Source organism: Cannabis sativa, chromosome 4 (assembly GCF_029168945.1).
Source record: "Cannabis sativa cultivar Pink pepper isolate KNU-18-1 chromosome 4, ASM2916894v1, whole genome shotgun sequence".
Lineage (NCBI taxonomy): Eukaryota > Viridiplantae > Streptophyta > Magnoliopsida > Rosales > Cannabaceae > Cannabis > Cannabis sativa.
Genome location: NC_083604.1, coordinates 42,527,868 through 42,548,887, shown reverse-complemented (window position 1 = coordinate 42,548,887; position 21,020 = coordinate 42,527,868). Strand labels below are relative to the sequence as shown.

Sequence of the window (21,020 nt, the reverse complement as noted above, 5' to 3'; positions counted from 1 at the left end):
ATTAGTGAATGAAATCAAATGGATATTAAAAACTAAGTAAGAATAAATTTGTAATTTTAATATTTGAAAAATATTATTATAACAATAATAGCCAGAAAAATATACCACATTATAGATTTATTAATATTATATATTCAAATATTTGAAACAAAGTATATTGTATTAAATAAATTATTTTACATATCAAATCCTATTACCAAAGAATTTCAAAAATTAAAATAAATAAATAATAATAATAATACATGAAGTATAATTTTTTTAAAATAATCAATTAAAATCGTAAAAATAATTGTAATAATATGTGCATACGTTAATTAAAGAATAAATTCTCTATTTTTCATTTTTATATTACAATAATTTTTTTCTAAAAAAATGAGAGAATTAAAGATAAAAGTATGCCAAAAAAGAATATGACACTAAAAAATTATATACTAATAAATGTAAGTGGAGCTATATATATAAGATATTATGTCAAAAATTAACATGATATAATAATATAATTTTTCTTTTTTAAAGGAATAATATAGATTTTTAACTTAAGCAAAAAAAAAAAATTAAATTTAAATGAGAATTATGTTTATTGTGGATTTTAAGTTATTTTGAAAGATGTTCTTTTAAAATTACTAATTTATTTAAAAATAAATTTAATTTAATATAACATAATATTCATATACAACGTACCCAACACGTAAAAAAAAAAAAAAAAAAACTTCACTAGTATATATTAAAAGATATGAAAATAGTATAGGATTTTAGTGATGGGATCAATGCTATAAATTGATTGAAATCAATCATTAATCAATATATATAAAGGAGAAGAGTGAAGCGGTGACATGAAACTCTAAAACTATTTTTCTCTACTCTCCTTAGTTCTCTCATTTTTAATAGCATAAATCTATAAATTATATTTTACTATTATTTTAATAAATCAATTAAAAACTCAAATATCTAACTTTAAATCTTCAAAATTTTTAAAATCATCAATCATCATCAATATATATAAAGGAGAAGAGTAAAGCGGTGACATGCCACTCTAAAATTATTCTAAAACTATTTTTCTCTACTTTTCTTAATTCTCTAACTTTTAATAGCATAAATCTATAAATTATATTTTACAATTATTTTAATAAATCAATTAAAAACTCAAATATCTAACTTTAAATCTTCTACAATTTTTAAAATATATATAACTTTAAACTTATATATTGATTGTTCCTTCCAATTCTCTCTCACGTGTTTTCATCTTCTTTTTTTTTTTTATGAAGATTATTTTATATAAATAAATATATATATATATATCTCTCACTATTTCTTCTTCTTCTTCTTCTTCTTCTTCTTTTATTTTTTATTTTTTGTTTTTTTGTTTTTTTTTTGTTTTTAGTAAAGATTCTCCATCTATCTTTAATCTTATTTATTTTTTTCTCTTTATTCTTTTATTTAATTTAAGTTTAAGTAACTATTAATTTTTGATGTATACATGACATCTCGATATTAACATAAATAGTAAGACCTCGATTTTAAATATTTCTCTATAATTTGAAGATATATGAACTTTTTTTTTTTTTATGTTGACAACTTCACTATCATCGATATCTTCGAATTATTCATAATTTACTCATTAGTATAAATTATTTAATGTAAAAAAAGTAATTTTTTATTGATAAATTCATAAAAAGTGATGAAAAGAATATTGTAACTTTTTTTCCTCATTCTCATATGATACCCTCTATTCTTCATTATATATATTTCTATCACTCTTTATATAATTATTTTTAGTATTTTTTTTTTCGAAAAATGTATTTTAAATCAAACTTTATATATATGTATAAATATATATATATTTTTTTTGAAAAAAAATAACTTTAATTTATGATTTATAACTGTTGATATTATGTTTTAATTATATAATTATAATTATAATTATGATTTATTTTAAATGTATATATGCTTATGATTTGTTTTAATTATATATATAATTTTTGTTCTTTCTTACCTACTTATAGACCATGCTTCAATATCTTTATCTATTTTTCTCTTAACTAGAAAACAAATCGCGCTTCCCGTGTGGTCATATTCTGTTTAGTGATAATAAAATTAATGAAATTAAATATATATATTAAAAAATACTAAAAAAATATATACTTTTTACTAAAAGTAAAATAATTTAGGGTGATTCTACAATGCACCCCTTAAAATGGATGTACTGATGCACCCTTAACTTGTTTCGGCATCTAGAAGAATTTTTTAGTCAATTTTTTTTTTCATATTCATATATGTTATATCTATTTAAGATATCCTACAAAATTTTGAAAAATTTGGAATAATTTACAATATAGAAAATAATGTTCAAACAGTCTATTTTACACGCGTATAAAATAAAATAGCCACGTGTGCAACACGATGTTTGAACGTAGTTTTCGGCGTGTTAAACTTTTCTGAATTTCTTAAAATTTTGCAGGATGTCTAACGTACATGACTATGAGAAAAAATTAGACCAAAAGATTATTTCGGATGCTAAAACAGATAGGGGTGCATCAATATATCCATTTTAAGGAGGTGCATTGTAGAATTTTCCAATAATTTACTACTTTATTAAATTTAATTCATATGCTTTATTTAATTTATTTACTTATTTTTAAAATTTCTATAAAGATTGATGCATTATATATTATTTTAATAAATAAAATACTTTTAGAAGTTATATCAAGAATAAAATTTTAGAAAAATAATAAATTTATTGAGAACTCTAAAAAATTTAGAAAGAAAATCATCATAAAATTTTTATTTCAAAAAGAAAAAAGTCAAAATATATCTTCAAATATTATAATAAAAATTAAAAATTAAAAAAATAGAAAAACATGAAGGAAAAACTGTTAGACTATAATGTAGTATATGTAATATAGCATATACAAACGATATGAAATGCAAAAAATAAACTGTAATCATATCAATAATATATGCAACAAAAGGATCGATATACCTCCAGCCATTGATCTTTGAGCTTCAATCTCCGCGATAACTTCGGTATTGGAGTTCGGGCTTCCTCACTCTCTCAACTCTCTTTAGATGGAATTTGCTGAATGAATTCAGAATGAGTGAGAAGCTCGGGGACCGAGACCCTATATTTATAGGTGAGATACTCCATCAGTATCTGTGCCACATTAATTGTCAAAATATTTTGACAATTAATTAGGAAATCAAATCAGGTAATGAATATAGAAATCTGACCATATATAGAATATTACATAATTGATTTTGTCCAGATTCAATGAATAAAAAATATTCATTTATCAGAAAATCAATTATTTATTTATTTCCTTAAATAGAAAATTATTTCCATAAATAGAAAATTCATTTCTAATATTAAAATATTCTAATATTCTCCCACTTGGTCAGCATTTAAACTAAAACATTCAAACCCAACGTTCCTCATTATATAATAAACATACGAATCATAGCGACATGTCCTCATTATGAATCGAGTATTATCTTCCATGTATTACAATACATTTACTATATAACAATGTACTTTATGTGGCAATGTACTTAAGTGAATAAACCCTAAACCTTATGTTTATTCAGGTCCTCTGAAATTTTTCTCGAATGTAAAATTAAGATGCGCATAAATATGAGAAAAGTCAAAATAAGAGTTTCATTAATAATAACTTTATTTGTACAAATTACATAAGGGAACCAAGTCCCATGTTCTCTACATGATCCTTGAATTTATGAGGTGGCAAGCCTTTTGTCATAAGATCGGCAATCATCAATTCAGTGCTAATGTGTTGAATGACCACTTTATTTTCTTTAAAACGTTCTCTAATAGCTAAGTACTTAATGTCGATGTGCTTACTTCGACTTCCACTTTTGTTATTCTTAACCATGAAAACAGCAGCTGAATTGTCACAGAACATCTTTAATGGCCTTGCAATGGAATCGACCACTCTAAGGCCTGAAATGAAACTCTTTAGCCATACACCATGTGATGTAGCCTCAAAACAAGAAACGAACTCAGCCTCCACAGTAGAAGTAGCAGTCAAAGTTTGTTTGTTACTCCTCCAGGACACAGCTCCACCAGCAAACATAAACACGTAACCAGATGTAGATTTACGTGAATCAGTACAACCAGCAAAATCTGAGTCTGAGTAGCCAACCACTTCTAAATTGTCAGTTCGTTTGAACATCAGTTTGTAATCCTTAGTACCCTGAAGATACCTCATTACTTTCTTTGCAGCTTTCCAGTGGTCTATCCCCGGGTTACTCTGAAATCTTCCTAACATTCCGACAGAATAAGCAATGTCGGGTCTTGTGCACACCTGAGCATACATTAGGCTTCCGACAGCAGAAGCATAAGGAATGTTCTTCATTTGTTCTCTTTCAAAATCATTCTTTGGACACTGGCTCAACTTTAATTTATCAACCTTCACAATTGGAGCAACGCTCGGTGAACAATCTTTCATATGAAATCTTTCTAAAACTCTGTTGATGTAGGCTTCTTGAGATAAACCTAAGATACCTCGGTATCTATCTCGATGAATCTTAATGCCTATGACATAGGATGCTTCACCCATGTCTTTCATCTCAAAGTTCTTTGAAAGAAATTGTTTCATTTCACGTAGCAACCCTTTATCATTGGATGCAAGAAGAATATCGTGCACATATAAAACAAGAAAACAGATCTTACTCCCACTTTCCTTCAGGTATATGCATTGATCCATGACATTCTCTTCAAATCCAAAGGAAGAGATGACATCATGAAACTTTAAATACCATTGACGGGATGCTTGTTTTAATCCATAGATGGACTTCTTAAGCTTGCATACCAAATCCTGACCTTCACTAGAGGAGAATCCTTCTGGTTGTTTCATGTATACCTCCTCCTCTAGATCACCCTTCAGAAAAGCAGTTTTTACATCCATCTGCTCCAGCTCTAAATCAAAATGAGCAACTAATGCCAAGATGACTCTGAGGGAATCTTTCTTTGATACAGTAGAAAAAGTCTCCGTATAGTCAATTCCTTCCTCTTGAGTGAATCCTTTAGCAACAAGTCTTGCATTGTACCTCTCAATGTTGCCTAATGAGTCTTTCTTAGTGTTATAGACCCATTTACAGCCAATGGCTCTCGCCCCATTAGGGAACTTTACAAGTTCCCAGACTCTGTTGCACCTCATAGAATTCATTTCATCATCCATAGCATTGTACCACAATTTTGATTCTCTGTTGTTCATAGCTTGTAAAAACGTTTCTAGATCATTTCCAATTCCAATATCAGATTCTAATAAATACACAACATAGTCTTTGTAAATCTTTGGTTTGACAGGTCTAGTAGATCTTCTTAAGACTTCACCAACAGGCTCTTGGGGAGCAGCAGCTGGTTCAGCAGGTTCAGCAGGTTGTTCAACAGTTGCAGGCAACTCTTGAACATCTTGATCTACTGGATTATCATTACCAACTTGTGGATCTTCAGTGATTGGTAATGGTTGTTCAACATTCGTTTGAACTACAGGCGTGTTAACCATTATCAATCTTGCTTTTGATGTGGAAGGTTCTGAAGGATCTTTCTCAGGACCTAAGTCCTTTGATTGATCACTCCCACTGATCAAGGCATTCTCAAGAAATTTTGCATTCCTTGATTCCACAATTCTTGTGCTATGAGATGGACAATAAAACGTGTAACCTTTAGACTTTTCAGCGTACCCTATGAAGAATCCGCTTATGGTCCTTGGGTCCAATTTCTTCTCTTGTGGATTATATATTCTGACTTCAGATGGACATCCCCAAATGCGTACATGATTTAAACTTGGTTTCCAACCTTTTCTTAATTCAAAAGGAGTTTTTGAGACTACCTTCGTTGGAACTCGGTTTAATATGTACACGGATGTCTTTAAAGCTTCAGTCCACAAGGATTTAGGAAGGTTAGAGTTGCTACTCCACACCATGTCCATTAATGTTCGGTTTCTTCTTTCTGCAACACCATTTTGCTCGGGTGTACCGAGCAAGGTGTAATGGGCAACAATCCCATTTTCTTCAAGAAAATTCACAAATGGACCAGGTGCTTGTCCATCTTCTGTGTATCTACCATAATACTCACCTCCTCTATCTGATCTCACTATCTTAATTTGCTTGTTGCATTGTTTCTCTTCTTCAGCTTTAAATATCTTAAAGACATCTAATGCTTCACTTTTATTATGAAGTGAGTAGATATGCATGTAGCGTGAGTAATCATCTATGAACGAGATGAAGTATTTCTGACCATGTGAGTCCATATCTGGACTACATATATCAGTATGTATGATTTCTAATATTTCAGAACTCCTATGGACACCAGTTTTGACAGACTTGGAGGTTTGCTTTCCCTTAATGCAATCCACACAAGTATCAAAGTCAGTAAAATCTAAGGTATTGAGTACCCCATCTTTTACCAACCTTTTAATTCTATCAATGGAGATATGTCCCAATCTCCGGTGCCATAATGTACAGGAATCCTCTTTCATAACACATCTTTTGGTGCCAGCGTGAACATGCATAACATTATTTGTGGTATTATTATGTAAATTAAGGCACTAAAGACCATCAGACAAAATACCATTTCCAACACATTCAGATTTATAATATAAATTGAAATATTTGTCTCAAAATGTAAAGGAAAAACCAAAAGGTATAAGTCTTGAAACTGAAATCAAGTTTCTAGAGAAACTTGGTACGTAAAAAGTCTTTTCCAATTTTAAAATAAAACCAGTGCTTCAAACTAAATTGCATGTTCCAATAGCTTCCACATATGAGCCCATCTTGTTTCCAGATAAGATGCTTTGCTCACTTGCCATTGGCTTCCTTAGATTTTGAATATCCTGCAAGGAATTTATTATGTGAATTGTTGAACCGGAATCAATCCACCATGTGTTAAGATTAACATTAGCCATATTAGATTCATAACATACTAAGGAAATTGGATTACCTTTGTTATCCATCCATTTCTTGAACTGGCTGCACTCCTTTTTCGCATGTCCCTTTTGTTTACAAAAGAAACATTTGATGGAATCTTTCTTTATGGCAGCCTTGGGAGCCACGGGCTTTTTCCTTTGTTCTTCTTGAATGGTTTGCGTTTCTTAGGTTGAGTGGTCAGGTGAATACTTTCTCCTTGCTCCTGTAGGAGCCTGGCTTCCTCTTGAACACACATGGTCATCAATTCATTGATAGTCCATTTTTCTTTATGTGTGTTGTAGGAAATTTTGAAAGGCCCATACTGTGGAGGAAGATTGTGAAGGATGTAATGAACCAGGAAGGTATCAGGAATGATAACGTTGAGTTTCTTCAAATGAGCAGTGATGTCCCTCATTTTAGAAATGTGTTCTCGAACTCCTTTAACACCGATGAGTTTTGTGGACGAGAACTGTAAAGCCCGCTTAGTTAATTTGGAAATTAGCAGTTATTTATGTTAATCATGAAATTATTTATAGCTATTTAAATAATTTAGTATTGATATTTATGGAATTCAGATATGCATAATTATGTCATCAGCAGTTTTTATATTTCGCATTTCCGGTGTCCGGTATTTTGGAACGCGGCGTTTGGCTCAGTAGAAATCACAACTTAGTATGTTAGTATTTTGGGGACGGGTTTTAGACATTGGGAATGTCGGGAATGGCCGGGAATTTAGAATGTCCCAAAAATACCCCTTTAATATGATTTTATTGATTTTATGGTGGAGGGGCAAAATGATCTTTTTGCCCCATTAGTGTTTTGTCTTATATGAGTTTATTAAATAAAATAAATGTTTATTTATTTAATTGCTTTTGGCTGAAATGGGTTTAATAAAATGGCATTATTCTTCATTTCTTTCTTTTTTCCAACACTTAGTCAAATTTTAAAGAAATTAGAAAGTTTTAAAAAATAGAAAATTCTCTCTCTTTTCCTCTTGCATTTCGGCTGAGACTTGGGGTTCAAAGCTAGGATTTTTGGTGGTGATTCAAGCCCTAATTTGCTACTCTAGAGATCTCTTGTTGTGGTATGTGTTCCCTAGTTTCTTCTCTTTAAATTTCTTGAGAAAAATGTGAAAAAAAATGTGATGCATGCATGATTTCTAGTTGAGTTTGCTGCTGTGTTTTTATGGTTAAATTGTGTGATTCAAAGTATGTTATGTGATGTTAATTGAGTGGTTTGAAGCATGCTAGATAGGGTGTTCAAAGCTTTGTTGTTTTTATGTAAAATATGTGATTTTTTTGGATGAAATGATATGATATGTTTCTGTGTTATTGCTGGATGTTTCAGTTAGTTTGCTGAGGTTATATTATGCTAGTTTAAGGGGTTTTAAGCTAGTTTGATTGCTTGTTTAGGTGGTTTGCTCAAGCTTGAGTTTGGAACTCAAAGCTTGAGCTCCAATGGCAAATTTTGTATTTGTGGTTTCTGGGTAGGCTTGTTGCCTTGGATTTGTTCTTTAGGGTATTTAGAACAGGTCTGGAAAGTTTGGGACCAATTGGGGTCGAATTGGTCAAGTTATGAGATTTTATGGTTGCTGCCTGCGAGGAACCGGAATTCCGGTTGAGCATCCGGAATTCCGGATGGGGTCCTGAATTTTCCCAGAACCGGAATTCCGGTTGGGCAACCGGTCTGCCGGTTGGGGGATTTTTCAGAACCCTAGTTTTCCTCGTTTTTGGGTTTTTAGGGGTATTGCAATGCTTTTTATCGATAGGGAAACTTTTAGTTTCAAGTTTTAGTCCCCGGGAAGTGATTTAGCGTGTCACTTATAGCGTTGTGATCTTTATGGTTTAGGAGCCAGTAATCCGCCGTTCAGCTTCAGTTCCAGTCAGGTTGACCGGCACACCTGAAATCGGAATCCAGGTAAGATTAGTATAACAGTATGCATATGTAGATTACATGTTTAGCGTGCATGTAGGAAGCCTGCTAGATTACATTAGATATGTATTTAGGCTTCGAACCACCCAACCCTGTCACGTCGGTACAGGCTGGAGTATGACCAGCAGCCGGAGTATGACCGGTTCGACCGATCAGGCTGACACTTGGTTGGTGGTTCAGTGCTATTGACCTATCCCGTCGGTACAGGCTGGAGTATGACCAGCAGCCGGAGTATGACCGGTTCGACCGATCAGGAGGATACTTGTCAATAGTACCGTCCCCTGAACGTTCAAAACTCAGTACCATGTTGGACATGGCAGTAGTGCTCAGTACCATGTTGGACATGGCAGTAGCGGGACTCAGTATCGTGTTGGACACGGCAGTCAGTTTTATGTATGATATTATTATGCTTTTCTTACTGAGTCTGTCGACTCACAGTTTACGTTCATGTGTAGGTAAAGGCAAGGCTGTAGCTGATGGACCGTGACCGAGCATATGAGATTGTACATGTCGGGGCGGTTAGGCCTGGAGCGTACGATCCTCGGGACGGAAGTGAGATTTTTGTAACTGTCGTTAGACGACTTTCATTTTGATGTAAAAGTTGAACAGTTAAAACGTTTGTAAATATTTTTATAAATCGGGATCCCGAGACTTTTGTAAAATGGTTTATAAGTTAATGAAAAAGCAAAATTTTTAATTAATCACGTTTTTCCATAAACCTCGTTGATTAGCAACGAGCTGCACAGTACGTTTAAAAATCACGTAATACGCCTAAAATAGTTAGGGTGTTACAATTTGGTATCAGAGCCGCCAGGTTGTCTTCCGAAGATCGTCACGACATGTACAATCATCATCAGCAGTTAGCTCGGTTCACGGTTCAGTAAGCCTTTATTGCTTTAGTAGTTTATTTTATTCAGTTATGAAAAAGAAAAGCCTGTTAGGAAGCATGTTAGTAGCCTGATAGTAGAATAGGCGCATGTTTCATTTCTAATTTCCAAATTAAGCGGCATTAGTAAGCTCGCCTTGAATACGACCTGATATGCCAACTCTTGGTTTCGCAGGCGGTTCTAATTAGATGGACGCCAGGCGGACTACCAGGAGTCGGGGCAACTCCGTGGGGTCGAATCAGGGAGAGGGAGCTCGGTTTCCCCCACCTGCTAGGGGCCGAGGCAGAGGTCCCCGAGGCAGGGCTCGTGGTCGGGGTGTTGAGGACCCGCCACAGGCTGCCCAGGCTCCCCCAGCCGATCAGGGAGCCCCGAATTGGGAGTTGCGGTTTGCGGAGATGCAAGCCCGGATCGAAGAACAAGACCTCGAGATTCAGAGGTTGAGACAGCAGGGTGCTCCTGCAGTTCCAGTGCCCGTAGTTCCAGTGGCACCTGCCCCTGCTGCCCAGGCCGAGATGGTAGTGGCGGCCCATAGATTGGAACCTTTGTATGAGCGGTTCCGGAAGCAAGCACCTCCGGTATTCCTAGGAGGTCCAGATGTATCGAAAGCCGAGCAGTGGCTTACGGTGATCACCAGAATCTTGAACTTCATGGGTGTCACCGGTAACGACAGAGTGGTGTGCGCCACATTTCAGTTCCAGGAGGATGCCCTGGTATGGTGGGACATGGTGTCTCAGATTCACGATGTCACCACCATGACCTGGGAAAGGTTCCAGGAACTCTTCAACGCGAAATACTATAATGAGGCGGTCAGAAGCGCCAAGAGGAAAGAGTTCGTTCACCTGACCCAGCGGGAGAACATGAGTGTCACTGAGTATACTACTCAGTTTGACCGGTTGGCGAGGTTAGCCTCGGGAATTGTGCCGACCGACTTCAGCAGGAAGGAGAAGTATCTGGACGGGTTGAGTCCCAAGATCAGGCATGACCTGATGATTACCACTGACGACAGCACCACCTATGCTCAGATGGTGGAGAAGGCACTGCGAGCTGAGGGCGCAGTGGGGTGTATGTCAGATTCAGCCAGTACTCCGGTTGGTGGCGGAGCTCCTACCCCTCCTGCATCAGGCTTTAGCAGGGGGAGTAGTGGTTCGGCCATTGATCAGAGGAAGAGGGCACCCACTGCTTCCGGCGGCTCGAGTCAGAACAAGAGGTTCCGGGGGAACCAGAACAGAGGGAGTCGTCCTGGTGGTACTGAGACCCGATTCTCCTACCCCGAGTGCCCTATCTGCAAGAGGCACCATCGGGGAGAGTGCAAGGGGCAGGGATGCTTTCATTGTGGCATGCCCGGGCACTTCAAGAGGGAATGTCCCCAGCTCCGGCCAGAGGCACCGAGAGCTCCAGCGGTACCCACTCCAGCCAGGGTATTCGCGATCACGCAGGCTGATGCAGATGCCAGCCCATCAGTTGTTACAGGTCAGCTTTTTATTAACAACTCGCTTTATTCAGTGCTGTTTGATTCTGGGGCTACACGTTCTTATGTGGCGGCCAGAGTCTTTAGTAAGTTGGGTAGACCCTTTGATAGATATGAATCAGGGTTTGGAACCCTGTTACCTGGCGGAGAATTGGTTATCTCCAATAGGTGGATTAGGTCTATGCCGATCAGGATAGATGGTAGAGAGTTAAGCGCTGATCTGATAGAGATGAGCTTAGTCGAATTTGATATTATTTTAGGAATGGATTTCCTATCTAAATATTCGGCGAGCATTGACTGTAAGAGGAAGATGGTGGTCTTCCAACCGGAAAGTGAAGAACCGTTCGTATTTGTGGGTTCGGTTCAGGGATCTCGGATCCCGGTGATCTCGGCTATGTCAGCGAGAGAATTATTGCACGGTGGGTGCTTAGGGTTTCTGGCCATGGTAGTGGACACCACTCGGCCAGACACCATTCGGCCAGAGGACATCAGTGTGGTTCGGGAATTTTTGGACGTTTTTCCCGAAGAACTTCCAGGGTTACCACCTCATCGGGAGATTGACTTCGTGATTGACTTGGCACCAGGGGTGGATCCGGTTTCTAAAGCCCCGTATAGGATGGCTCCAACTGAACTTAAGGAATTGAAGATTCAGCTCCAAGGGTTGCTTGACATAGGGTTCATTCGGCCCAGTGTGTCACCCTGGGGAGCCCCGGTTTTGTTCGTGAAGAAGAAGGATGGATCTATGAGGATGTGCATCGACTACAGGGAGTTGAACAAGCTGACGGTGAAGAATAAATATCCATTACCTAGGATCGATGACTTGTTCGATCAGCTTCAGGGGAAGACGGTCTTTTCTAAGATTGATCTCCGTTCGGGTTATCATCAGTTGAGAATCCGAGAGGAGGACATTCCAAAGACGGCTTTCCGCACTAGGTATGGACACTACGAGTTCCTGGTTATGTCATTCGGACTAACCAATGCTCCTGCAGCATTCATGGACCTGATGAATAGAGTATTCAAGGATTTCCTCGATATCTGTGTGATTGTGTTTATCGACGACATCCTCGTGTACTCTCAGTCAGAAGAGGAGCATGAGTTACATCTTCAGATGGTACTGCAACGACTTCGAGAACATAGACTCTACGCCAAGTTCAAGAAATGTGAGTTCTGGTTGTCTCAGGTGTCCTTCCTAGGGCACATTGTGAGTAAAGATGGGATCAAGGTGGATTCCGGAAAGATTGAATCCGTCAGGGATTGGCCGAGACCGAAGACAGTGACAGAGATCAGAAGCTTTTTGGGATTAGCTGGGTACTACCGTAGGTTCGTGGAGGGGTTCTCCAAAATTTCAATGCCCCTAACCGAGCTTACAAAGAAGAATCAGCGATTTATCTGGTCAGATAAATGCGAAGCTAGTTTTCAGGAGCTGAAACAGAGGTTGATTACTGCTCCGGTACTAGCTTTGCCTTCGAACGAGGAGAAGTTCGTGGTCTATTGTGACGCATCCAAACAGGGTTTGGGGTGCGTATTGATGCAAGCCGATCGGGTTATCGCTTACGCCTCCCGTCAGTTAAAGGATTATGAACAGCGATACCCGACTCATGATTTAGAATTGGCCGCAGTGGTTTTTGCACTGAAGATTTGGCGGCATTACTTGTATGGTGAGAAGTGCGAGATCTATACCGACCATAAAAGTCTCAAGTATTTCTTTACTCAGAAAGATTTGAACATGAGACAAAGGCGTTGGTTGGAATTAGTGAAGGATTATGATTGCGAGATCCTCTATCACCCCGGAAAAGCCAATGTAGTGGCCGACGCCCTGAGCAGAAAGGGTCCCGGGCAGGTAGCTAGCATGGTTCAGATCTCACCCCAGCTAGCCGAGGATATGGTTAGGTCCAGCATTGAGTTTGTGGTAGGTCAGCTTCACAACTTAACGCTGCAATCTGATCTGCTAGAAAGAATAAAGGTTGCTCAGACATCAGATCCGGAGTTAGTGAAAATCCGAGATGAGGTATTGGCTGGTCAAGCCAAAGACTTTTCAGTGTCAGATAGTGGGATGCTTTTGTATAAAGCCAGGGTTTGTGTCCCGAACAGTGTGGACTTGAGAAACGAGATCTTTGAGGAGGCTCATTCTACTCCATATTCTCTGCATCCCGGCACCACCAAGATGTACCAAGACTTGAAACCGTACTTCTGGTGGAACGGTATGAAGAAGAATTTGGTAGAATTCGTATCGAGATGCCTCACGTGTCAGCAGATCAAGGCTGAACATCAGAGACCTGCAGGGCTGTTGCAGCCTCTAACCCTACCAGAATGGAAATGGGAGGATATTACGATGGATTTTGTGGTCGGGTTACCTAGGACCACGGGTATGTATGATTCCATCTGGGTAGTGGTGGATCGATTTACGAAATCTGCTCATTTTCTGCCGGTCAGAACAACATTTACAGTGGATCAGTTGGCAGAGTTATATGTCAGGGAGATAGTGAGACTTCATGGGGTACCGAAGTCTATAATTTCGGACAGGGATCCGAAATTTACCTCCAAATTTTGGCAAAGTTTGCAACGGGCAATGGGTACAAAGCTAAAATTCAGTACAGCATTCCATCCTCAGACAGATGGTCAGTCCGAAAGGACAATTCAGATATTGGAGGATATGTTGAGAGCCTGTGTTATGGACTTTGAGGGTTCATGGAGTAAATACCTACCGTTAGTGGAATTTTCATACAACAACAGTTACCAGAGTACGATAGGGATGGCACCCTATGAACTGTTGTACGGTAGGAAATGCAGATCCCCTATCCACTGGGATGAGACAGGGGAGAGGAAATACCTAGGTCCAGAGTCAGTTCAACGGACCAATGAGGCAATAGAGAAGATTAAAGCTAGAATGCTTGCCTCCCAGAGTAGACAGAAGAGTTATGCAGATCCGAAACGTAGGGATGTTGAGTTCCGAGTAGGGGACCATGTGTTTTTGCGAGTATCTCCGATGAAGGGGATTAAACGTTTCGGGAAAAGAGGCAAGTTATGCCCTAGATTTACAGGACCTTTCGAGATTCTCGAGAAGATAGGTCAAGTGGCATATCGGTTAGCATTGCCTCCAGCTTTATCAGCAGTGCACAACGTATTTCATGTCTCAATGTTGAGAAAATACGTTTCAGACCCCTCTCATATACTCAGTTATGAGGGCCTTCAGCTTCAGTCAGATATGTCTTATGAGGAACAGCCAGTGCAGATCCTGGATAGGAAGGATAAAGTCCTTCGGAATAAGACCATAGCGTTGGTCAAGGTTCTCTGGAGAAACAGTAAGGTGGAAGAAGCCACCTGGGAGCTAGAATCAGATATGCGAGCTCAATTTCCAGAGTTATTCAGGTTAGATTTCGGGGACGAAATCCTTTTAAGGGGGGGATAGTTGTAAAGCCCGCTTAGTTAATTTGGAAATTAGCAGTTATTTATGTTAATCATGAAATTATTTATAGCTATTTAAATAATTTAGTATTGATATTTATGGAATTCAGATATGCATAATTATGTCATCAGCAGTTTTTTATATTTCGCATTTCCGGTGTCCGGTATTTTGGAACGCGGCGTTTGGCTCAGTAGAAATCACAACTTAGTATGTTAGTATTTTGGGGACGGGTTTTAGACATTGGGAATGTGGGGAATGGCCGGGAATTTAGAATGTCCCAAAAATACCCCTTTAATATGATTTTATTGATTTTATGGTGGAGGGGCAAAATGGTCTTTTTGCCCCATTAGTGTTTTGTCTTATATGAGTTTATTAAATAAAATAAATGTTTATTTATTTAATTGCTTTTGGCTGAAATGGGTTTAATAAAATGGCATTATTCTTCATTTCTTTCTTTTTTCCAACACTTAGTCAAATTTTAAAGAAATTAGAAAGTTTAAAAAAATAGAAAATTCTCTCTCTTTTCCTCTTGCATTTCGGCTGAGACTTGGGGTTCAAAGCTAGGATTTTTGGTGGTGATTCAAGCCCTAATTTGCTACTCTAGAGATCTCTTGTTGTGGTATGTGTTCCCTAGTTTCTTCTCTTTAAATTTCTTGAGAAAAATGTGAAAAAAAATGTGATGCATGCATGATTTCTAGTTGAGTTTGCTGCTGTGTTTTTATGGTTAAATTGTGTGATTCAAAGTATGTTATGTGATGTTAATTGAGTGGTTTGAAGCATGCTAGATAGGGTGTTCAAAGCTTTGTTGTTTTTATGTAAAATATGTGATTTTTTTGGATGAAATGATATGATATGTTTCTGTGTTATTGCTGGATGTTTCTGTTAGTTTGCAGAGGTTATATTATGCTAGTTTAAGGGGTTTTAAGCTAGTTTGATTGCTTGTTTAGGTGGTTTGCTCAAGCTTGAGTTTGGAACTCAAAGCTTGAGCTCCAATGGCAAATTTTGTATTTGTGGTTTCTGGGTAGGTTTGTTGCCTTGGATTTGTTCTTTAGGGTATTTAGAACAGGTCTGGAAAGTTTGGGACCAATTGGGGTCGAATTGGTCAAGTTATGAGATTTTATGGTTGCTGCCTGCGAGGAACCGGAATTCCGGTTGAGCATCCGGAATTCCGGATGGGGTCCTGAATTTTCCCGAACCGGAATTCGGTTGGGCAACCGGCTCTGTAGGTTGGGGGATTTTTCAGAACCCTAGTTTTCCTCGTTTTTGGGTTTTTAGGGGTATTGCCATGCTTTTTATCGATAGGGAAACTTTTAGTTTCAAGTTTTAGTCCCCGGGAAGTGATTTAGCGTGTCACTTATAGCGTTGTGATCTTTATGGTTTAGGAGCCAGTAATCCGCCGTTCAGCTTCAGTTCCAGTCAGGTTGACCGGCACACCTGAAATCGGAATCCAGGTAAGATTAGTATAACAGTATGCATATGTAGATTACATGTTTAGCGTGCATGTAGGAAGCCTGCTAGATTACATTAGATATGTATTTAGGCTTCGAACCACCCAACCCTGTCACGTCGGTACAGGCTGGAGTATGACCAGCAGCCGGAGTATGACCGGTTCGACCGATCAGGCTGACACTTGGTTGGTGGTTCAGTGCTATTGACCTATCCCGTCGGTACAGGCTGGAGTATGACCAGCAGCCGGAGTATGACCGGTTCGACCGATCAGGAGGATACTTGTCAATAGTACCGTCCCCTGAACGTTCAAAACTCAGTACCATGTTGGACATGGCAGTAGTGCTCAGTACCATGTTGGACATGGCAGTAGCGGGACTCAGTATCGTGTTGGACACGGCAGTCAGTTTTATGTATGATATTATTATGCTTTTCTTACTGAGTCTGTCGACTCACAGTTTACGTTCATGTGTAGGTAAAGGCAAGGCTGTAGCTGATGGACCGTGACCGAGCATATGAGATTGTACATGTCGGGACGGTTAGGCCTGGAGCGTACGATCCTCGGGACAGCAGGGCTGAGATTTTTGTAACTGTCGTTAGACGACTTTCATTTTGATGTAAAAGTTGAACAGTTAAAACGTTTGTAAATATTTTTATAAATCGGGATCCCGAGACTTTTGTAAAATGGTTTATAAGTTAATGAAAAAGCAAATTTTTTAACTAATCACGTTTTTCCATAAACCTCGTTGATTAGCAACGAGCTGCACAGTACGTTTAAAAATCACGTAATACGCCTAAAATAGTTAGGGTGTTACAAGAACTCTTGGATGAGGTTGATGAACAAAGATTTATCTGAAGTGTCAAATTGCTCATCCATCACTTTGATAAAATCTTTCACCTTCTCAGGTGGCTCCACCGATCCACGCATTCCCATAGGAATTCTGGACATAATGAACATGATGCAAAGACGATTAGATTGCTCCAACTTTTCACGCAGTGCAATCTCAGTAGCAGTGCTAATATCAGTGATAGCAGCTGGTTCATCTTTCCTTATTGCATAGTCCATGTCAGTGCAAGCTAGGTGGAGAAGAACTCGTTCCTTCCAGATTTTGAAGTTGTCACTCCTAAGCTCAGGGATTTCACTTGTGATTTTAGCGTATATAGAGGTGGATGAAATAGCTGCAAGAATAGGATTACAAATTTAGATGTTAAAAGAAAATAGAGGCTTTAATGAATTCATGTTTTACCAATGTAGAAACATGATGAAGATAAAAATTTTATTAAATCTAAAATTCCCTGTGGGCTAAATTTTAAATATAATAAAATTATATGAACTTTATGATAGATTTAATGAAGTATTTAATTTAGATTAATGGAGGAATGAAATCTATCTTTAATTAAAATTTGTGATAACACTATTAAATCAAATCCTCATAACTCCCTGTGGGGTAAATTAAGAGATTTTAACTTAATATATTATCCTAATTAATTATAAAAATATAATAAAATCCTTGTGGGGTAAAATTATTATATCCAAATAATTAATTACAAGTTTTGTCCATTAAGGTGAATTTTAATTAATATATAATTTTATATAATTAAAGATGCTGTGGATACTCTCTAATTATTTAAAATTATATTTTCACTTAGACATTAGGTATTGGGCTCTACCTAAAAGTAATTTCGTTATTAACATAATAGACTGTTGGGTTTTATGCCCTAAATAAAACTCATTTCAATATAATCAGATTTACTTATTAATATAGATCAGAAATAACATTTAATGTTGCATGGTTCACATGATTTATTTCATGATTATATGTACATAATGTATAAATTCATCTGAAACCCTTTTCACATACTTGATCCTGTTTATTGTGCCGTCAACACATTGGAAAGTAAACATGACTATGTGAATAAAGTTTCCTAGATTTATCAGACACAGGGTTTTACTGATATGATAATCTACAACAGAGTTTACTTGTATTTGGAGAAATACTATGTTCTTTCCAGAACATTGGTTAAAGTAAAGCTCAGGTTGGATGCATGGAGTATGCATCGGAAGGGACCGATATTGAACTTTGACTTAGATTTATTAAACTTACCGTAATATCTATTCAAGTCAATATCGCCTAAGTTGATCCTAGATCAAATGATCTTAATCCTGATATGATTAGGCTCAATCTTGAAAGGCTATTCGTGTTCTTTGATTTGTTAGTTAAGCCTACTTTTAGGTCAGGGTGATACGTACATTTTGGGAACACGGTAGTGCAATTGAGTGGGAGCGCTAGCATAAACATGGAATCTATAGCTTCTATCTGGCGAATAGTAAGCAAAGGATGATCTCCTTCGAGCTTGACCAAACGAACATAAATGGTGGAGTACTCATTTCACATTAGCTGAAATATCATTTATACGGGGTCAAGTGTTTTAAGGAATAAATACATTGTAGGGTGTAACGGTAATTTAATCCCTTTACAGTGTAGATCATTCATATAGAGGATCATTGATCACATTAGGATTATAACAATGGATAACTAATGATGTGTCTATATGGTGGAACATATAGAGCATTCTATATACTGAGAGTGCAATTCTGAGTTCTATGCGTGGATTCAACGAAGAATTAATAAGTTAGTGAATTTTAGTGCTAAATTCTTGATCTACTTATTGGAAGCTCGGTTATATAGACCCATGGTCCCCCCACTAGTTGAGATAATATTGCTTGTAAGACTCATGTAATTGGTTTTGATTAATCAATTATAATTCACAAATTAGACTATGTCTATTTGTGAAATTTTCACTAAGTAAGGGCGAAATTGTAAAGAAAGAGTTTATAGGGGCATATTTGTTAATTATGATACTTTGTATGGTTCAATTAATAAATATGATAAATGACAATATTATTTAATAATTATTTATAGTTATTAAATAGTTAGAATTGGCATTTAAATGGTTGAATTAGGAAATTGGTATTTTTGAGAAAATCAGATACAAAAGGTGTTAAAATTGCAAAATTGCAAAAAGCAAGGCCCAATCCACTAAGTGTAGGGCCAGCCACTTTTGTAGGAAATTTAAACTGATTTTTTTCATTATTTTAATGCCAAATAATTCAAACCTAACCCTAGTGGAATGCTATAAATAGATAGTGAAGGCTTCAGGAAATTTACACTTAAATTTTCTATTTTTCCTTCAGAGAAAAACCTGAGCCTTCTCTCTCCCTATCTTTAGCTGTCACTTCTTCTCTTCCCTCTTGAGAATTTCGAAATCCTTAGTGATTACAGTAGTGCCCACACACATCAAGTGATACCTCAATCATAGTGAGGAAGATCGTGAAGAAAGATCATCAGCAAAGGAGTTTCAGCATCAAAGATTCAGAGAAAGAGATCCAGGTTCAGATATTGATAATGCTCTGCTACAGAAAGGAATCAAGGGCTAGATATCTGAACGGAAGGAGTCATTATATTCCGCTGCACCCAATGTAAGGTTTCTTAAACTTTATATGTGTTTATTTCATCGTTTTAGAAAGTTCATATTTAGGATGTTAATAAACATACTTGTGAGTAGATCTAAGATCCTGGTAAAATAAATTCCAACAACTGGCCTCAGAGCCATGGTAATTGATTTACTTACATGTAATTTGGACTTTAAAACGATTGTTTGTATGTTCTTTGGATGGTATCATGTTGTATTGAGTGTTATTTGATGATTGATTGATGATTGTGAAATTTTCGTGAAAATAATTGTTATTTCGGTTCTGGCATTATTTTTATTGGATAGTATGGAAAAAATTAAGCAAGTTAGCCTTTTACAGAACTCAATTTGGATTTTATTTGAATTAGTTATGATTTTTTGAAGATTTGACAAAATCGGGGCTGTGCTGATAGTTTCCTGCGATCGCAGAACTGTCCGTACAGTTTCGAATTTTTTCAATTTTCTTCAATTTTTCATACTTTTTCATGGAATTAACTTCCAATTTTTTGTATGGTTTTGTATATATACTATTACTATTCCTAATTCAATTCTAATTATCATTTTGAATTAATTTAAATTTTTTTTAATTTAATTCAAGATATTAGTGTAATTTGAATTTGAATAGAATTAGTATTTATCTTTTTGCTTAAAAAATCTATCTTATTTTAAAATTTGATTATATCTTATCTTATTTTAAATTTTAAAAAATAAGATATTTATAATCATGTAATTTTTAAATGATATAAGATATTTTGCTAATTTTTTAAATTTTGTTATTTTATTTATTTAAATTACATTTAAAATTTGAAAAAGATATTTATATCTTTTCTAATTTTTTATTTAATTTTTATTTATAAAATAACATTTAAAATTTAAAAGTAGCTAGCAAATTTTTGAAATGATATTTAGGTTGGTTGAAACCTAATTTTTTCAAAAATTGTAGGTTTAATTTTAAATTTATATTTTAAAAAAAAAATTTAAATTTTTCGAAATTTTTTTATTATTTAATTAATTATTTCGAAATTAATTATTTAATTTAAAATTAAATAAATCCTACATCCAACTATCCAGCTAACCTTGTTGCAGGAGTATGTGTTTTAGCTTATGTGTAAGTTTTTTAAAACCTATTATTACTTGATTGCAAATAGCCATGGTTACTTTTTGCCAGATCTAATGATCTGATGGCTCCCTTGGTCAAGATAATAATTTGTAACAGGTATATTTACAATCTTCTTTCATCTGTGTATGACCTAGCAACATGATAGGACCCATCCAAAGTGTGCCTGTGTGAGCCTATGTGTTTAATTTTATTATAGATGCATATAGGTTAATGTTGCTAAATAAAATGTCATAGTCATTGATAGATTTTATTTAGGCCCATTTAGTTTTGGGCTTATTCAATTAATAACAGTTGTTCTTATTAAGGTTAAATTCCTCTCTTTTGGGCCTTGTGTGAGAGTTGGGAGCCATAGAAGTGGGTACGACA

The 21,020-nt window shown here is 36.3% G+C and overlaps 1 protein-coding gene across 1 annotated transcript; it reads left to right on the top strand.

Annotated features, from left to right (window-relative positions):
- Positions 1-10,999: 10,999 nt before the first annotated feature.
- On the top strand, positions 11,000-11,617 carry LOC133036939 (uncharacterized; the record flags this gene model as incomplete). Its single annotated transcript, XM_061113718.1, has 1 exon — positions 11,000-11,617. A coding segment is annotated over exon 1 (540 nt), but the record flags the coding sequence as incomplete, so codon positions are not given.
- Positions 11,618-21,020: the final 9,403 nt, after the last annotated feature.